This window comes from Ochotona princeps, chromosome 13 (assembly GCF_030435755.1).
Source record: "Ochotona princeps isolate mOchPri1 chromosome 13, mOchPri1.hap1, whole genome shotgun sequence".
NCBI classification, from domain to species: Eukaryota; Metazoa; Chordata; class Mammalia; order Lagomorpha; family Ochotonidae; genus Ochotona; species Ochotona princeps.
Window position 1 is genome coordinate 25459273 of NC_080844.1, and position 19835 is coordinate 25479107.

The 19835-nt window shown below is 38.2% G+C and overlaps 1 protein-coding gene across 10 annotated transcripts in view; it reads right to left on the reverse strand.

Annotated features, from left to right (window-relative positions):
- RHOBTB1 (Rho related BTB domain containing 1) overlaps positions 1-19835 on the reverse strand; it is a 123931-nt gene that overhangs the window by 18934 nt on the left and 85162 nt on the right. For 9 of the 10 annotated variants that reach the window (XM_058671029.1, XM_058671026.1, XM_058671030.1 and 6 more), the window contains 3 exons: positions 18120-18321; positions 17677-17780; positions 788-973 (listed from right to left, as the gene is read on the reverse strand). In XM_058671029.1, coding sequence (XP_058527012.1) covers positions 788-973; positions 17677-17780; positions 18120-18311 — 482 coding nt within the window. In that variant the 5' untranslated portion in view covers positions 18312-18321. Of the gene's footprint in view, positions 1-787; positions 974-6205; positions 6264-17676; positions 17781-18119; positions 18322-19835 lie in introns of those variants that run through there. The other variant, XM_058671034.1, reaches the window with a different exon arrangement.

The window sequence follows — 19835 nt, forward strand, 5'->3', positions numbered from 1 at the left end:
TTTTCAAATATCAAAAAGAGTTATGACCGTAAAGAAGGCTTCACATACTAACCAGAGTAATGGTTGCATCTGTCTTTTACTAATTATTTGATTATGGGCAAATATATCTATAAGGTTTTAGTATCTGTGAAAAATAGTGCTGAGAATGAGTATCTACACTGTACAAGACCATTGAAAGGTTTAAATGAGAAAATGGACTTAGCATAGTATTGGGTCCACAGCAAGTACTTCACAACTCTTATCATATTCATTACTAACACCATCGTCTTCATCATCACATTATATTTAAATGTTGCTTTAAAGCTTTAAAATTCACAGATGTTGGGACTGGAGTTGTGGTGCAATGAGTTAGCCTACAGTCCATGACACTTGCAGCCTGTATTGGAGTACTGATTTGCATCCTGGTTGCTATGCTTTTGTTCCAGCTCCTTGTTAATAGTCCCAGAGAAAGCAGCAGATGCTAGCCATACATGGAGAGGAACCGGATGGAGTTTTAGGACTCTGGCCTCAGGGTGGCTCCCTCCCAGCAAAGGAGGCCATTGTGGGGAGTGAACCAGCTAATACAAGATCTCTTTTTCTCCCTTCTGTCAGTTTATCTTACAAATAAATAAAATACATTGAAAAATAATGCATCCATGTCCATCTTTGTTTCATTTGAGCTTAAAGCGTATGGCTAACTGAGGGAGTGTCAGAACCACTGAAGAGCAGAGTACCAGGCCAGAGATAAACCTGCTGCCTTTAAATTTTAATTTGCTCAGTGCAACGAAGCACTGAGTCGTTGGCTTACCTTGCTAATGGGCGCCTGGCTCGATTCACTGCTTCAAGATCGGCATAGCGGAGATCAAGTTGGCAGCCAACTAGGACAACAGGTGTACGAGGGCAAAAGTGCTTGATTTCTTGATACCACATGGTTTTCACATGATTTAGGGAGTTGGGGTTAGCGATCGAAAAACAGAGGACCACAACATCGGACCTAAGAGAAAATCATAGGAGAACTGTGTATTGCCTTTTAACTTTTCTCCACTTTTATTATCATTATGGTTCCTCCCCTTTCCCACTTATCTAATGCCACATCATGTCACAGTTTTAAAAAACAAACAAACCAACAAACAGAGAATAGGACACATCTTGGAATCATGCAAAACAGCCTGATAAGCCCCAACATTCCGGCACCAACAACACAGCCTGAAAATTCATTTCCATATCACACTACAGATGCTTGTGCACTGAAAAGTTTTCCAATGACGTTATTATGGTAGAGATGGTTACCCAAACTTAACTCAGTCCTAGAACCACAACATGCTGAACTATTTCTATTCCAAAGAAATAGTTTCAAGATAAAATGAGAGAGAAAAAAAAAAAAGAAACACTACCTTTTCCCAGTTTGAACGTAAAAGTGATGATGATTCAATCCCATGAGATAAAAAGCAAACATTACTGAAAATGTAATAAGTATTTGCTATCCTAGGTCAGCAAATACGCAGAAGGATTTCTTCCCTTCTCACTTATGCAAACATGAAAGAGCAAAACTACTTATCTGTTTCTGAAAAGAAAAATCTTGAATTTGCAGGATTTTTGACTCTTTACTAGGTATAGGTCAAGAAGGCAGTATTTATCAGACAACTGGTTAAGATGGATAGCTGATAAAATGAGGAAATATCGAAGCAAGTTTTTCAAATGTTATATAAGCACAGTGGATTTATGGGGAAAAATTGCTTTGTGGTCAATTTTGACATAAAGATATTCCATTTTTACCTAAAAAACTCACCGTTCAAAAAGCGAAAGTATTGTTTTACAAAATACTTGCTCAATTATAGCATTCGATGGACAGATGCTAGAAAGTATCTTTAACAGTAGTCATAAATGTTTTAGATTAAAATATGCTGAGTGAGGCAGAACAATATAAAGACTAGTAAAATTACGCTTGAGAATTGAACACTACCTTGCAGCTAAATTCAAAATAAATGCTTACACTTTTATTAGATGGCAATTTATTGCCTTTATTGTTTGTGTAATAAGAAGAATCAAGTCTATGAATCAAAGCACCTTTTTTAAATCATTAATGAGTTTTCCCTCTTACATATCAATGAAGACAAACAAATTTATTCAGGCAACCATAAAATTTCTAAAAATAATCATTTGCAATGCAGAAAACTGTGAGTGCTTATATTAAATGTAGTTCACAAGTTGAATGTTAAAATTTACACTGAGGAAAAAATGCACTACACCACAGCAAATTGATGGGAAGATTCTGAGATTAAAATATTTTCAAATTACAATAGAGGACTTAGGACTCACAAGTAGATGAATGGTTAGAATTTCTTCCAAATAAAGATACTATTAACAATTCTTGAATGCTAGAATAATATGTTTAAGACTATGCACAAACATATAAATGTAAGGGAAGAATGTCTTTTTTTTAGAATCTTGATTTAGTTAGTGGAATATTCTGTGCTTGGTTTTCCTTCCAATCAGCATAAATAATGGTATCCAGGAACGCCAAGAATGCTTTGAATTTACATTTTCACAGCCTGAGTTTTCTATTATTCATAATCCTATTTATATCAGGTATTTGATGAAGCTCTGCTATAATCTTTGTTCTGATCATAAAGTACAGCCACCATGAATTTCGGCACAATAAGAACAGTGTGACAATATTCACATTTCAATATTATACAAAAGAATTGAGGAATTCCACCTAGTATCCAAAGGTAAAATAGCATGTATATGTATAAAATTGCCCTAATTGGTGCCTTCTATGTCCATATTAAGGCACACAGCTGTAAAGGAAATCACTGTCATAGCTTAGTTTATATGACAGACATGTATCTAAATGTCAACTCTGTTATTTTATGATACAGCATGTGAGGTTTTGAAATCATAGCTCTCTTGGTTGCCAAGGTTACCACCATAACACACATGCCATTGAACACACAGGAGTTACTATCCAGATGACCTGTAAACAAGTACAGACAGAACTTTGGGGGTTGGAAAAAACGGAATCTTGTGATGGTAGCACAATACCATCAGACAACACATGTCCAGAGGGCACGGTTTCTAACTATGTCACATCAATATCGAACTGCATGAGATGCCACTGGAAAGCTGAAAAAATAATTCAGTGTTCTTTCATTGTTTTACATTAAATGATGGCAGTTAAAAATAAGCTGCATTGGATAAGAACAATACTACCCCTGAAGCAAAAATAACTCATTGAACAAACATTCTATTTGTATTTTGGAATATAGTTTTTCTTTTTCCTTTTGTATTCACTTTTAGGTGCAATGACAATCTGTCATCATTACCTCATATTGAAAGCCATGAAAGAAAAAGTTCATGTTTTAACCATCAAGTGTTTTAAATATTCTTCTTTATCCTTGTAAATTTAAATGAAAATTAACTTTATATATAGACTTTATAGAAGCCTATTTAAAAATTTCTAACAGACACAAAAATCACACGTTTATGTGGTATTATCTAATGCTTTAATACATGCAGACATTGTGTAATATCCAACCAGAGTATAGTTATTTCTTCAAACATATAGCATTTCTTTAAAGTGAAAACATTCAAAATCCAAGTTTAAACAGAAAAATATTAGCAATATCTATAGACACCATACTGTGCAACAGAACCCCCAAACTTCTTTCTCCTAGCTAACTAACCCCGTGCCATTAACCAACCTCTTCCTCAACTTTCATCTCACAGAATTCTGTTCTTAAGGTCAGCTATATAAATGTAGTTCCCTAAGCCCAATTTTAACCAAAAGGCCAAGAGTCAAAGGATGGAGTCAGAAAGCTGCAGAGAAAGCCACTGTTTTGACATGTTTCTCTTTACCAACATTTTTTTTTGAATCCCTAACTCTCAATATATCAGTATCCTCTGTAATATAAACACCTATACGATCAGACAGCTATTTTGAGAATGCCATTTATTCCCTCTAGATTTCAAGCCATGTTTCTAAGTAGGCACAAGACCTGCAGCTATGAATACCTCCAGCTTTTGGCAGAGTTCCAAGGAACTACAACTATTAAACAACTTATAATCAAAACATTCATTCCTGTGTGGAGACTGTTCAATGTCTGACATAAACTTGTGTTTGAAAATGCCATTCCTAGGAAAGATAAAAAGAAAATGGAAAGTTCTAGCATTTCTGTGGCTAAGGCTTGGTTCCTTTTTTTTTTTTACTTTGAAGAATGAGATGAAAATAATTGAAAGAAGACAGTGTGATGAGGCCTTTCTCACCTGGGCGATAGAGTTAGTGTAGAAATGACCTTCAGGGTCCTCTATAAACTACAAAAATAAATCTGATAGGATTTAAATAGAATCCTAGAGCTATCTGGAGTAGAAAGCACAAGAACTGGAGACTGCAGAGAAAATCCCAGGGTAGGCAAGATCCTAAACTCCAGAAGAGGTATCAACAGGGTTAATATGTCTGTCTTATTTACTTTCATTACATTTTTTGGATTAGTTATAGCTGTATTAGAAATAATAAACAATATAATAAATAATAGCTTTACTAGAAAGCTAGATTTGCAAAGAACTTAAGGGTATATGGCCTTAGTTGTTTGCTCATGAAATGCTTATTTTTTTAGTGAAAAATATGTTTTTTTATTCTTTAGAGGAAAATATCAACACAAAAGTTTCAATTCAGCAGGAATACAGCAAATTATGCTCATGAAGTAAAGTTTGATTAGTTAAGTCAAACAGGATCCAAAGCAAATCAGTGTGTTGGAACAACCGGGAATCTCCAGTTTCACAGGGGAATGAGAGAGAAAGAGAATGAGAGATGATCAAGCCAATCTCAACTGTATCAACTTTTCTTCAGAGATAAAACTAACAAAAAAGCATATTTTTCAGTTATCTTTCAAGGGGGAACACTGGCCAAAGATAGCATGTGAAAGTTTGGCAAAGATATTTGGATAACATAAGGAGTGAATACAAAGTTGGGTCTCATTTTTGTTGGAGGATTAAGGAAAAGATACAAAAAAGTGCATTTTAACCACATTATCTTGGCCTGAGCTAGATTTTGAACAGCAAATACCACACATTCTCAAAGTCTGTCTTCAGAAAGCCTCCAGGCAAATCTAGCAAACTTGGTGGGAAAAGGTTAGAGAAAGAGCCAGAAGCTGCCTTATTTCTCCAAACCGAAAGACCAACTAAGTGGTTGGAAAAGGGCAGACCATCAATATTAAGCTCCTATTGTTGGAAATTAACCTTCTAAGTTCTTTCCTATCACAGAAAGTGCTTCACCATTAATACCCAACCAAGGAGCTGTGGATCCTGGATTTTCTTGTCTATTTAACTGAAAGATAATTTTGAAATTGTCCTTGTAGGTAAGAGCATCAGATCAGGCCAACTTGATGGGCAATGTGAAAGATGGTGGATCTCATCCAGTCCCCCAAAAAGGATAGATGTGTGCAGGACAGACAACTGCCTTTCTCCATTGTGTCTAGTTCTGTTTGAGTCTCTTGCTAATTAAATCCTTGCTAACCAAGACTAAGTTAGTGTCTATTTTTACCCGATTTCTGCTTAGAAACACAGTATCTTCTTTCAAAATGTACATTTGCATTTTTAAACTTTTGATTCTATGGTAGAATCATATATATATATATACACATATATATATATTCATTGCCTATTATTGTCTAGTTCATTTTTCTTTTTAGGAAAGTCACCAGTACCTGCTACATTGGTTAAGACCATGGTCACATTTAATGGGCTTCTTTTCCTTATCAATGGATATAAGCCCCCTTCTGGCAAAGATTCAGGCAGGAATACCGACTCTCCAACTACAGGAGCTTTCATCTTCCTTCTCTGATTGTACCCAAGGCAGGTTCTTTACAGAAACATTTTTGAAACCATCCATGTCAGCAACACACCTTTCATGCACATAGTCTGACAGTGCTATGCAAACAGACATCAAAACAGCACAAAACAGCTGGGAGCATGGCAAAGAAAAAGGACGTGTAACACATGGCTTTGGAAGATTTTAGTAAGGGAGCAGCCCAGTGTGTATGAGATGTGGGGGTGTTGTCAGTAATGGTGCACATAACCATCTGGAGATGAATGGCTGTGTAAGCTCATACTCATGGCAGATGGAGAGGCCTGTAGGGCAGTGCCTGGCAGTGACCTGGGGGTGGGGAGCAGGGCATAACCATGCAGTGCCCTGGATATAAGCAGAGAAACCAAGTCAATACTTTACCAATAGCAGTGAGGCTTCTTAGGTACGGATGTTATATGGGGAAAACTGTCAACACACCCTGAAATACATCCAGATTTGGGAGTGATTAGCATGCACAACTAATCCCCCAAGCTCTAATTGCATGTTTAGTAGGAAGTAATATTTTAAACCAGTCTTCTCCCACCCTCTGAAAATAGGGCCAAAGCAATGCACATTTTTAAGTGCAAGAAAGCCACAATCAATATCCCACCAATGTCACCAAACCCTGAAATAAATACTTGAGCTTTAAAAATGGTTGGTTGCATAATCACAGCACAAACATCACAGGGGTGATGTCCCTGCCAAAGGAAGTTGTATATTGTTATTATTGCTATTACTACTATTATTATACTTATTATTTTTATTACTGTAGAAACAGGCTATTTTTTCCCCCACCGGTTATTTTTTTAGCTTCTATATTTGGTAGATAATGCTTCAATTAATGTATTTCTATAACTCACACAACCACCAAATAGGGTGGAATGCATGTGAAACTGGGTGAAGTTCAATTGACGCAAAGAAATAAATAATTTTACTGAACCCCTGATTAATGGATCCAGAGAGCACTGACATAAAGGAGGCTTGTTTAGCAACTGAAGGTGAAGTGATGTTAAATCTCTCCCATATTCTCATTCCTCTTTGGCTTTCTCTGAAGCTCAGTGACTGAGGAACTTCACTCTTACTTTTTTGTTATTCTCCTAAGAGCAAGACTAGCTGTAGATAAAAGAAAATCTTGGCTGTCAACTAGAATTCCATGGGAGTTCCTTGGGATTTACTTCCATGGAACCAGCAAGGTCATTTGTCCACAATGAGACGGAGATTTTACCCAGCACTCTTGGTAAACTGCTCAGTCTGTAAAGGTACCATGATTGCTCAGTTCCATTAATTCACATTAATAAGCAATCACTTAGTAATTTCTTACAGAACTGGGAACTGATAACCAACTGCATACCAAGCAATCTTCTAGACACTGGGGATGGAACCATTAGTAAAAAGCAACAATCTGATGTGCTTGTTACAATTATTCTCATCTTGCTTACTCTAATGGGAGAGCAGACATAGCAAACAAGAAAAACACATGAAAACAGGAAGTGTGCTAGGTAATGAGTAAGTGCCAAACAGAAAATAAAGCAGGAAGGGGGACAGAAATATGGGTAGAAGGAGGAAGGGGGTGGGACAAGTTGCTGTTGAGAACGATGTAACCAGGGTGTTTCGGTCAATACCTGAAGGAATGGAGGAAACTAATATGTGGGAATGTGAGGGAGGGAGATTTTGTAGGAAAAAACAGCTGGTTCAAAGGCCCAGAGGCAGATGCATGCTTGGGACGTTAGACCACTTTGTTGGGGCATAATGGGTTGGGGGATGGGAGGAAATAGCAGAATCTGATCTCCAGAGTGCCAATGATGGGTAGAGATCAGTGAAGGCCTCCTATGGTGTGTGCCTTTTCCCTTGAGACAGCTGATAAACTATTAGAAATTTCTGAGCAGAATTATATGACATAATATATGTTTTGACCTGGTATCCCCATTTCTAGAAAGAGAATTCAAGTTCACTAATTTGGTAGAGAAAAGATGGAAGAGATTGTAATCTTCAGAGAGATGATAATGATGATCGGGGTGGAAGGGGTTCAGAAGAGGTGGTGAGAGGCTGTACTTTGATTATATTCAATGTAGAGTCAGCAGGGTTTGCTCAAGGACTAGATGTGGGATATGACCTGGAGGAGTCAAGAATGATCTATATGTTTTGGATTGAGCAATTCTATCACCATTGTTTCTGGACCTGACACTTTAGGTCAGCTTTGGGCATGGGCATTGGCTACAGTGGTTACCATGCTCCTTGGGAGATCCACATCCAATATCAGAGTGCCTGGGCTCAAGTCCAGGCTTCATTGTCAATTTCAGCTTCTTGCCAATGTGTATCCCAGGAGGCATCAGGGACAACAAGTACTTGAGCCCCTGGCACCCATGTAGAAAACCTCAACTGATCCCAGCTCCTGGCTCTGACATGGCCCAGTATTGGCCATTTTGCCCACTGCAACCATTTGTGTTTTTCTCTCATTCTCTCTCTGCTTTCATGGGAAAAGAAAACAAATTAGAAAAAAAATCCTGACTTTTAATGAATTATGTTGCTTTTCTCTAATATACAGAGTTCTTTTTTAGGGATTTTATACTGTGCCTATTAATTTCTTTCCTATTGTATACAACACTTGTGTGCTGAAGAGGATTTCATTTAACGTTTATTAAACAAAAAGCCTTATAGATATCAAAGATACAAATAGGTCTACAAGCTCAACCCTCCCTGCCCCAAATGAATGAATTTAGGCCTAAAAGAAATCAAAGGATCTATTTCAATTACTAATTAAGAATGAGAATTGTTTTATTTCTTCAGATTATTATTGTTGAAGGACCACCATATTGTATCAGGGTTAATCAGTTAATTCACTTTAAAAATTGTGAGTTTGAATCTATCATAAAAAGACCATTTATCCCAACTACTTGGCTATTCTCATAACCTAGAGTAACAATGGCTTAAATCTATTTCAGGAAATAAACTATCTGCCAAAGCAAACAAAACAAAATGTAAGGAAATGTACAGGATATTTTCAGGACTAATTATAGGTAATTTTCCCAATTATTTACTTATTTATTTGTTTTCATTTATTTAAAAGTGCCAAGAGAGGGAGATAGACACATAGGCATAGAGATCTTCCATTTTGCGGGGTCACACTTACTGAATACCCAACAGTCAAGGCTGAACCAGGAAAAAGCAAGGAGCCAGGAGGTCAATCTGTGTTTCCCAGGTGGGTTGCAGGGCCCTGATGGTGTGAGCCATTGTGACTGCTTCCCACAGTGTTTTGTGAATGGGAGTGGAGCCAGGACTCGGCCATCCGAAGGATGTGCAGAATACTCACTCCTACATTTAGGCAAACTGTAATAGAATGAAGGTATAATTAAGGAAGCTTTTTATTTTATAGACCACATTTCTTTCTTTTTTTTAAAACATACAATGAATAAAAATCACTACAGAATGTCTATGGTGATAAATTTAAGACAGAATTCACAAATTTGCTTTATTTTCTGGCATTCAGAACTCTTTATAACTATATGCTATGGCCAGAGGTGTTCATTGAGATCATTCTGGAAATCTAACGATGGAGAATATTAAAAGTTACTGGTAGGATTGCTGTTAACACTGAGAAAAATATCTGTGGAACTCTTTTATAAAAAGAGTACATTATTGTTCAAAAATCACCAAGGATCCATTTTGTATACTGCAGCTAATAAGGATGGTGAAATGTTTTCATCAAGAGATGTTTTCCTTTGGGCTTACCAGCTGTGTCCTTTATTGATATGGAATTGCTGAAAAACAAGTAATAGAATTACCCACTGAGGAAACTACAGAATTACTTAATCTCTTTATTTTTACCACCTAATTTAAAAGAGAAAATTTTGTGGGCTGGAATATAGCCCTTCATCAGAAAGTTACAGTATTAAAACAGTATCAATTGATTTTTTTTTAAAAAAGCGAAAGCTCAGCACACTTAGCTTAATTTGTCCAAAGTCTGAAACTGAAGTTATTTAGTACAAGAACAGAAGGAAAAGGAAGGAGGAATATATCCATGTATTGAACAATGCTTACATTAGTTATTCTCCACCCCTCACCCCATCTCAGTTGCCTTATTATTCATACTTGGTGTCCTCTCTTAGGCCTATCAATGCTTTCCTGGGATGAGCCATAAAGGACCATCTTCCCCAGGCACATGACCATACATACATAGGAAGCATCCATTATCATTCTAGGTCCTGGAAAATGAGTGGAGCTGCAATCACCAACCCATCCCTCTTGCTATCTCATTTGGTAACTGTCTTTTCCAAGGACACTTGTGTCCTGGGTTTGGGACAGAAAACACAGCATTTCTGACACTTTTTCTTTTAGCCATGATGTGAGATGTGCTAGTTCGGAGCAGAAACGACTCTAAGAGACAGCAAGCAGAGGGCGGCACAGAAGTGACACAGTCAGGGTTTCTGTGTACCAGATGACCTACCCTCACGGCAATCAATCCCTTACGACTTTGTGCTTATGCACAGGGTCCCTGCATTTTCACCATAGATCTGATTTTTTAAAATTATTGGTATTCATTCAGTTGAAATGTATTTTTGTGTATTTTGGATAAACACAAAAGAGTAACAATTAATCTTCAGTTTTTCCATTTAATGCTCCTATCATTGCATAAATGGAGTAACATTATATATTATGCATAATTTTTATAAGGATCTTGGAAATGACACCCAGGAGAACAACTTAAAATTGGAAAAGCATTATTATTGGTACAAGTAATTCTCTGTTTGAGAATACTCATTCAAATAAGCATTTACAAAATAAACAAATTCAAGAACTAGTGGAAAAGAGGTTTTGAAAGTACAGCTGAGTCTACCTCCTTGCTTTTACTTCTGGCCTCACAAATCAACTTTTCAGTTGCAGATTTATTAAGGAAATGCCAGTCACCAGCATCTTCATCTTCGTCAACTTCAGGCTGGTGCATCATTTGTTTCTGTTATTACAAATGTACACAAATGATCCTGGTACTGATAGGTAATCAACTGAAGTAACACTAATTAAGCGTCTACTATATGCCAAGCCCAGGTGTTGAGGATTGAAATTAGAAAGACAAATGCGTGTCCTAAAAGTACCAGAAACAAAAAGATAAGGAGGAATGAGAAAAAAATGAAGGAGCAAATTTTCACACAATGCAGTCATTGCTACCAGAAATTGGCAAAGGTGTCTCTGGGAACATAAAGGAGACCTGCTGGATTCTGAGGGAGTGAGAGTGAGTGACAGTGTATTGGGCATTTCTGGGAGCATGTGACACTTGTCCCAATTCTTAGAAAATCAGTAGTAATGATCTTAAACATAGGTGAGGTTGGAATCCAATTTCTATGCTGACATAATGCAAACTAGTAGGTCCAGAGACTACAGAAAACACAGAATTATAAATATTTTATGTCTGGAACAAGAAATGAAGCTGCAAAGGCAGGTTGGGAGTTCATCCAAGAAACAAACACAAGTGGAGTCTCACATTCAAGGCTCAGGTTCCAACCCACGGTAGGACATGCTCATCACCCAATTTGCACCCAATTCCCTTCTGGGGTGATGGGGTACACAAGGGAGGCCATCTGAATACTCCCAGAGATACCATCACATTCTTCAGTTCCAGAACCAACCAGCCACCAAACTCAAGACTATTACTGTTTGATAGAAAAACCCAAAACTTTCACAGAACTTGGTGTTCCTTATCAGGCTATCACATGGTACCCAATAAACCTATCTTCTTAGAAAAAGATACAGGTAAAACCTTAGCCAAAGCAACAGGCTACTTGTGAGGTTAAGGTACATTTAGCTGCTCAGGGTTCTATGCTGGGGAAAGGGACTCGGAATGACCCTGTCTGACAATCTAATGGTGTACCAACGCTAGTTGTGGGTGTCTATAAATATCCCATTTCCCGTATTCAGCTATTAAAGATCTGATTCCATTTATTAAAATATAAATGACATATGCTTTTATTGGGTATTAACTTGACGTTCAAAAAATAGTTTACCATCCTTCTCCTATTGTAGATTTTCCACAGAAAAATCTCATTTTTTCACCCTAAAAAAATACTGAGACAGAATAGGGCCAACTGTTCATATTTTAAGTGTTTTAACTAGATTAGTTTTGACAAATGCAGTTCCCTTGGAAATACTAACCTAGTCAAGATTAGCAAGTACTCCCAAGATACACTTCGGTTCCTTTGTCACACATCCCTTCCCTTCACTGTTTCCTCTGGGCAGCCAATGCTCTACTTCCTGTCACTAAAAATCAGACTGCATTTTCTAGAATTTTACTGAAATGGAATCACACAGAATGTCTTCCCTTTTGCTTGGCATCCCTCATTCCAGAGCCATGTCTCCAATTTCCAGGAACTCCTCCCTTTTGACGAAGGTTTGGTTCAGAGCACCGTGACAGTTCATGACATTGTTTACCAAAGCGGGGCCTGGGGAATCACATGTTTCTTACTCATCCAGTCACTGATTCACTTGTCCCCAGAACTCTTACATCAGGATAAGGGCCTAAGCAAGCAAGCAAGCAAGCAAGCCTAAGCAAGGCATATTCAAGGACATGAGTAAGAGCTAATAGCTTTGCTCTAACTTTTTAGGGAACAACTATTCCTGTCCATTGGCCCAAACATCTGCTTTTCTTCGGTCTTTCTACTTTTTTGTTGCAATCTTAGTCATTTTTAGTTCTGTCTGTTGCAATGGCCCTCAGGACTGAATGTCTGCGGGACAGAAGTTATGATAATTTCCCTAGACTCCTTGTGGTTTGGATTGTTCCCATGAAGTGCATGCACCACGGCTGCTCTCGTTTTGCTCCTCTGCTAGCCATTTAGACAGCCCAGCATGACTGAATGAAGAGACTGGAGTATCTGCCTCTGATACAAGATGAGCAAGGCACTAACATCCAAAATATAAACCTTGGTAACCCAGGTGAATCATTGTTTCTAAAAAGTCAAGATTAAGGTAACAAAAACAAATCTATGTTGTGCAAAATATTAATATTTTAAATAAAGTCAGTCTCATTGAGCCTGAGGCAGAAGCAGTGACAGGGATCCTGTCTTTTAAAAAGTATTTATATTTTATGCCCAAAGTGAGTGACTCACTTACCATGTCCTGGTCCTGGCCCTGACCCACCTCCTTGTTGTAATCTGTTTCACAGTACTGCTTTTCATCCTGAAATTAGCAGAGATTATTACTCCTGGCCAACTTTTAGAATGTGCTAAGGAAGATAACAACAAACTCAAAGCAGCAGATGAATTCGTTGTTTCTTATTTTCCCTATAATTACTAGCAGAGCAGTCCTAGACAAGTGACATACACTGGTCACTTAGAGTCCTGAATTTTTTTTAAAGGGCCTCAAATGAGAATTCAAAATGGGTGTGTTCATGCAGTGTCTGTTACACGGGCCTTCAACATGAAACTAGAACTGGATCATCTTATCAAAACAGACATAGAGCAACCTGAGCTTGACTAATGTCATCATTTAAAGCATGTGCTGTGCTTTTCGTAGGAACTAACAACACTTGAGGAGAATCAGTGTCTATGAATAAACTAAAAACATGTCCAGAAACTGGGAATAGGGGTGAATAGAGTGATTTTGAATGTTTTAGTTAAATGCGGGGTGGGGAATGGGGGCTATACCAGATAAATTATTCAAAATTCCAATTTTGTCTTACAAAGGTTACTTAGTGTACCATTTTCACTGCAGGCGAAATGACTGATGTTTAGCTCCTTGTGGAACCATGTAAAGAATTCTGCTTTTGCGGTGGATTAACCTGTGGTAGATTCGGATCTTCAGGGACCCCATGGGAGAGTGGGAGATTCAGACTGCACCAGCAGGAAATTTAAGTTTCTTAACAGTCACTATCAGCCATGACAGCATGGCAGAGTGGGAAGATAGGGCCTTTGGAGTCAGATGGACCTCAGAGCAAAGCTCAGTTCCTTTTGGTCTTGGCTGTCTGTTCCTGGTCCTTTCTCTTCCTGTTTTCTCAACTGTGAAATGAGCCTACTTTACGGGGTCACCAAAAGAATGTAGCAGGACAGGCTGCAGAGAGCACCTGGCATGGGCCTGGCCCGCAGTATCCTTGGTAATTACTGCTGGGGTTGTGTATGATCATGGGCTTCATCAAGTGTCTGAGAGTTACCTGGACTGATAAATCAATAAAGATGGTTTCCAAAAAAAAAAATAAATAAAATAAAAAGGGAACAGATTTATGTGTGTTATGATCTAGAGAAGGGCTGAAGGGCCCAGCTGTCCTGCTAAAGGCAGAGCCATCCTATGTGTCTGCATTTGCAATGTCAGGTATCTGAGAATGAAAACTTCATTGTGGTAACAGTTCCAAGGAAATCTTCTTGAGTGATATTTCTTTAAGAAGAGGCTCTCTTTCCTTGCCAAAAAAGAACAGCTGATCACGGTCATGGTTACTATGTACAGTTCTGTTCTTGACATTTTAGAAGACACAGAAAAGAGCTTCAAAAGTTCATCCAAAAGTCGATAGGAAGTAGGTGGTAGGAAAAAAGGCTACAAGAGAGTTGGAGTTTTTCTGTTGAGAGAAGAGAGGGTCTGATAACTTCAAATGTGTGAAGTGTTGATACACACTGATGCTATTCCATTTCCTTTCTTTTTTTTTTTAAGATTTATTTATTTTATTACAAAGTCAGATATACAGAGAGGAGGAGAGACAGAGAGGAATATCTTCCCTATTCCCTTTCAAATCCATCAAACACAGCACTCTCGTCAATGTTTTTTCTTAGGTTGATAATTTCCTTTCCTGAAGGGAAGGGGTTAACTCACCATATGACCTTTCGATATTTCTTCTTGTTCTAAGCCTCTGCACAAACATGGAAGAATAAACAGAAACCCAGTTCATTATTATAGGGTATTTTCAGTTGCATCCTATTTGAAATGATGTTACAAGAGCTTGACACAGTGGGAAAAATGGGGACTACGAATTAGGCAGATTTGGGTTTGCATCTGTACTCTAGACTCCACTATTGGGTGAGATATATCAGGAAAAAACTCAACTTTGTGCTCAACCATAGCAGGAAATAATATCTGCCTCTTAGGATTCTCAAGGGACTAAGTACATTAAGATTGGCAGTATGTCTTTGAAATGTTGAAGGCATATGGTTAGGTCTTCAGTATTCTAGTTAATGGAAAAAAAGGCTAACAGGTTGCCTTTAAACAATGAAGATATGCACATAGCAATGCCATTCTGGCTATTCTTACAGTTAAATCTTGCTAGGATAGCTATAGATTTAAGTTGGCAGACTGCCCATCAGTGACGCTCCTGGGACCCACAAGATCTACCTTGCAAACCAGAGTGCTGCAGTGGCAACTCACTAGCTTCCCTTGTGCTGAAAAGCAGAGGAAACTGAAGACAAGGGTTGAGGCATCTTGGTATGAATCTGGTTTCTTTCATTGTCATGACACGAATTAAATTATTTTGGAAAAGTTCCAAATACCTTGGACTCTCTTCCTAGTATAGAGAATACATTCCACATGCCTCAGTGTTTATGTCTGTGCACATCCCTCTGACTTGTGATTTATACCTAGTAAAAATGTTAATCAAAAACAGAACTGAAAAATCAAACAGCTTGTCAGAAATCATAATTATGCCTTTTCTCCTGTATGAAAGATATAAAGCTAAAAATGGAAGTTGGTAAGAAACATCTTTCTCACAGTAATGAAATGCACTGGTCAAACCTCTATAGTGAATCAAAGAGACTTTGTTTTCAGATTTTTTTTTCCAGAAAAATGTAAGGTTTTTTTTTTTTTTTTTTTTTTTTTTTTTTTGCAACAACAGTGGTATTCCATATTTAGCATTTATAGACAGAGTTGCTCTACTTTTATTCTTTATTAGCAGGATACCAGGAGGCTGTGGGGAATAGGAAAAGACAGAGGAAATAACAAGGTACAAACATGCACACACAGAGAAGGCTCAAAGAGAACATGGCCAGGAACGTGGGGGTGTTGCCAGAAACTTCTCTGTGTTGCTCAGAGAAATCAAGTTTGGCTTGGGGAGCACTTCTTGTTTCCATCAAAAGGGGAACAGGTTACCATTTGTGGGACGCAACATTCCAGACAAGGCAGAACAAAGCACTTTTGGGCCTATGTAGTGACAAGGAAGAGCAGCTTATTTTTCCTGGGAGTGGACAAACGCAGGCACAGTGCCTTCCAAAATGACTCCAGCCATGCAGGGATCCTGGATGAGGCCCAGGGTAGAGTCACGGAGGCCACAAAGCCATTATATAAATCCTAAGCCAGATTCAGATGATACTGAAGCAGTCCTGCTCTTACCGTAACACAGTTCACATTGTGGCACCACATTAAAATTTGTTGCTCTAAATGCATTAGTTTTAAGGATAGGAAACTACTGGAGTGCTGAAATAGCTGACAGACTCTTATCCTAAATATCTCAGTCAGCTCATCTTTAGGCCCACCATTCTCATGGTACGGCATCTTTTTAGAAGCAGAGGTACCCACATGTCATTTTGAATACTTTGCATCTGTCTTGGCTTTGCTTAGTCATTTTCAAATGATGTCTTCTTAAAACCAAAGATATTAGAAATTTGAGTGCACAGCATTAGTAGCAAGTTAATGTCTTGTTATTTCATATATTGAACTGAACCAAAAACCAACAACTGAAAAAGCAATGAAGAGTAAGAATCAAGAACATTATAGAAAAAGAAAAGTTAACCCCAGGAAGGTTAAGGAAAAGGAAAGTGTAATGTGGAATATTAAGCTCAAAAGTCCTTATTATCAAGGAGATGCTAAAGCCATGTTTTACCTGTCTCTTTCCGAGTTCCCTTGAATACACTGGTTGAAACTGTAGATTCAGTGTGGAACTACTCCCCAGGGATAGATTAAAAACTGTTCCAGCAGTATATTTAGCATTTAAGAGCATTTGGAGAAACAACAATGAAAGTCTAGTCAGGAAACACCTGGCTTGAAAAAACAGGAACTTTTCAGAAAGTGCTTATCCCAATGGCAACGAGTAACTCACATGGAGTATGTAATTAATCTAATTTGTCCAATCTTGTGAGAAAGGACAACTAAACCATGATACTTAAATTCGAAACTTGAAATGAATGTGCTTTATAATTAGGTGGCAAAATAATTTCTGCCTTGTCCAGACTTTACAAGCTGCAGGCCAAACACCATGAGATAGTTTAAGCTATAGTGACAAAGAGAAGTTAAATATTTTAAGGCACTTTGATTATGTTCCTACCCAAATTATGTCTTTTCTTTACTGGATTTTTTCTTCCTCTTTTGCCACCTTCTTCTTCTTTTTCTTTCTTTTTTTCTTTTTTGATAAGTAATAGACTAATGTTAGTGCTTTAGTTAATTTTGGAAATATGCCTTGGGAAGGTCTTCAGAGATATTTTTCTTTTTTTGAAAAAATGACTTTCAAATAGAAATAAGACTTTTCAGATTACACAAAGCCCAAAGCAAATAACAGATTCTGCTAATACGGTTATGAAAAGAACAAACAGACCTTCTGGAGTTGGGCGGCCAAGTGCTAAGATAACTAAAAACATTCCAACAGAAGGCAAACTAAGGTATCGTTCAGGAAAACAGCAAGCCCAGCAGCACAAGGCTGGAGGGCACCACAGATTCTACACAAACTTCCCAGTTGAACCAGCACTGGGTGTTCTCAAAAATGTACCTCCTGAGCAGCCAGACACTCAGCTTTTTCTGACATCAGTAAACAATACCGTTCTTGGTTTTATTCTCTGAGACACAGTGTGGAACCCAATATATTTTAAGGCCATACAATGTGGTTTTGTTGATCTGTCAATGGGCTGCTGGTTTGGAAAAGAAAAATCAAGCTCAAATACACTACATTAGTTTTGGTTTACCTGCCATATGCAAAACGCCTGTCTTTGTGATGATCACCAAAAGTATCCCAGAGCCTTAGAGAGACACTCACTTCATCCACAACATCACGGGATCGCTCCAAGACCTGCAGGAGAGAGTATCCGTGCTCAGTGTCAACTAGAGGCTCTTGGAGAACACTTAAGTGCAGGTCCTTAAGGCCCTTCCACCCACGTTTACTTTCTTTATTCCTTTTAACAGGACTTAAGTTAAACTCTGTTCTTTTTCCTGGAACCCCATGACTCAAGTCCCCATTTGGGATGCCAGAACCACATTCCCAAGGACACAAAATTTTTTTTTTTACTTGTGGCACTGAAAGATTTAGTTTTGAATGTGCAGTTTACTCACCATTTTTCTATTTTTTAAAAAATTAAACAAATGGCCACAATGTGTCCTATGGATTCTAAAGGCATTCTGTGAATCTTACCTCCTGGCAGACACGGTACTGGTCGATGGCCCACACGGTTGGCACATGGGTGGCCAGCAGCTGATACTGCGTCAGTGTTGTGTTGCACGCTCTGGCACAGATCAACCGTGTCTTCCCCACTGCGTTGTCCCCCACGACCACGCACTTGATGGTTTCAACATTGGGTCTTTCGTAGTCCATGTCAGTGTCCATTTATGACAATCTGTGGGAAAAGATGTGGCCCCACATTAATGATACTGAAGCTTTTCAAGATAATTGAAGATGTGTGGAGGTTCAGGCAGTTTTGCCTTTGTCTGATCAGCTCTTTGGATGTGCCCAAGTGCAGGCAAGCAGTTTGGAAGCTCAACTTTTCTTTTTATATCTCACACAAGTATAAAAACAGCAGACCATTATTTTGACCCCACACAGTTTATTCTGGTTAACATGTTATTTTCTCCTTGGTTTTCTCTAAACACCACCTTCCCACTGGAGGTCCATCCAGACATGACCAGGATAGCTGGCACACATTTATAGATCACTAGCTACTCATGCGGACTGGCCACTTGTGGGGTTAGCCTCTGATACTGAGGCATAAGCTCCCTGTCAAAATTAATGCCACCCTCACAGTCTTCCAATATCTGCTAATCATGTTGGGTAGCAGTTGTCCATTGGGTCAAAACTATTAAGCTACTTAGAGGAGAATCAGAAGTATAGGCTAAAAGACTGACTTCAAAGCAGAGTAAGCAGAAGTCTGAATTTTGATACATTAATCAAACTAGCATTGATTCATTTATATTAATCAATTTCACAGAAAGTATTCTCAAGAGGGTTCATCAAAAAGACTGTTAAAAAGAATCTCTTCCTACATGTACTTTCTTTATGAAATCTCGAGTGCATGGTAAGGAAGGATTCTTTTCAGGAAGAGGAGATTCCTGAATATTCCTGAAATCATCAAAGAAGATTTAAAGAGGGCTGCTAGGCGTGAGGGTCAGGAGCAAGTGGGAAAGTCACTGTATGGCTTTCCTAGCAGAAACCATCTAAACGGTGGAGTGGGTTAATAACTGGTAACAGATAAATGAGAAGAGACAGATCATGTAATATTTCATATATTACAATTATGATTTTGTTAAGATGAGTTTATTTTGAAAGTCAGAATTAAATACAGAGAAAGAAGGAGGCAAGGAGGGAAAGAGGGAGAAAAAGAAGAAGAGAGTGAGAAATAAAGAAAGAGAGAAAGCAAGACTTTCTATTGTTCTTCTGTCTGCTGATTCACTCCTCGAATAGTTCCAACAGCCAGGACAGCCAGACTCAAGCCAGGAGTTTCATCCAGGTCTCCCACAAGGGAGTGGAAGGGCCCAATATTTTGGTCATCCTCCATTAGTTTCCCAGGCACATTGAACAGGGAGCTGGATCAGAATTGAAGCAGATGGGACTCAAACCAGCACCCATATGGGATGTAGGCACTGCAGCCAACAGTCTAACCTGTTCTACAAGGTCAGTCAATATAATTATGCTTTTTGAGGAAGTCTATTGTTAAACTGAGAAAACTGGTTACATGATCTTTTTTTTAGACTCAAATGGTTTTAACAGCTATAATACATTTTTCAGAGTAGCATGTAACATATAATATAATTGATTCAGTAAACATTTAGTTCAACTGGGTTGAGAAAAATGGTAATTGGCATCATATGAGATTATAGACATCGATGGATATGAAAAATATTTAGCACATTTTTC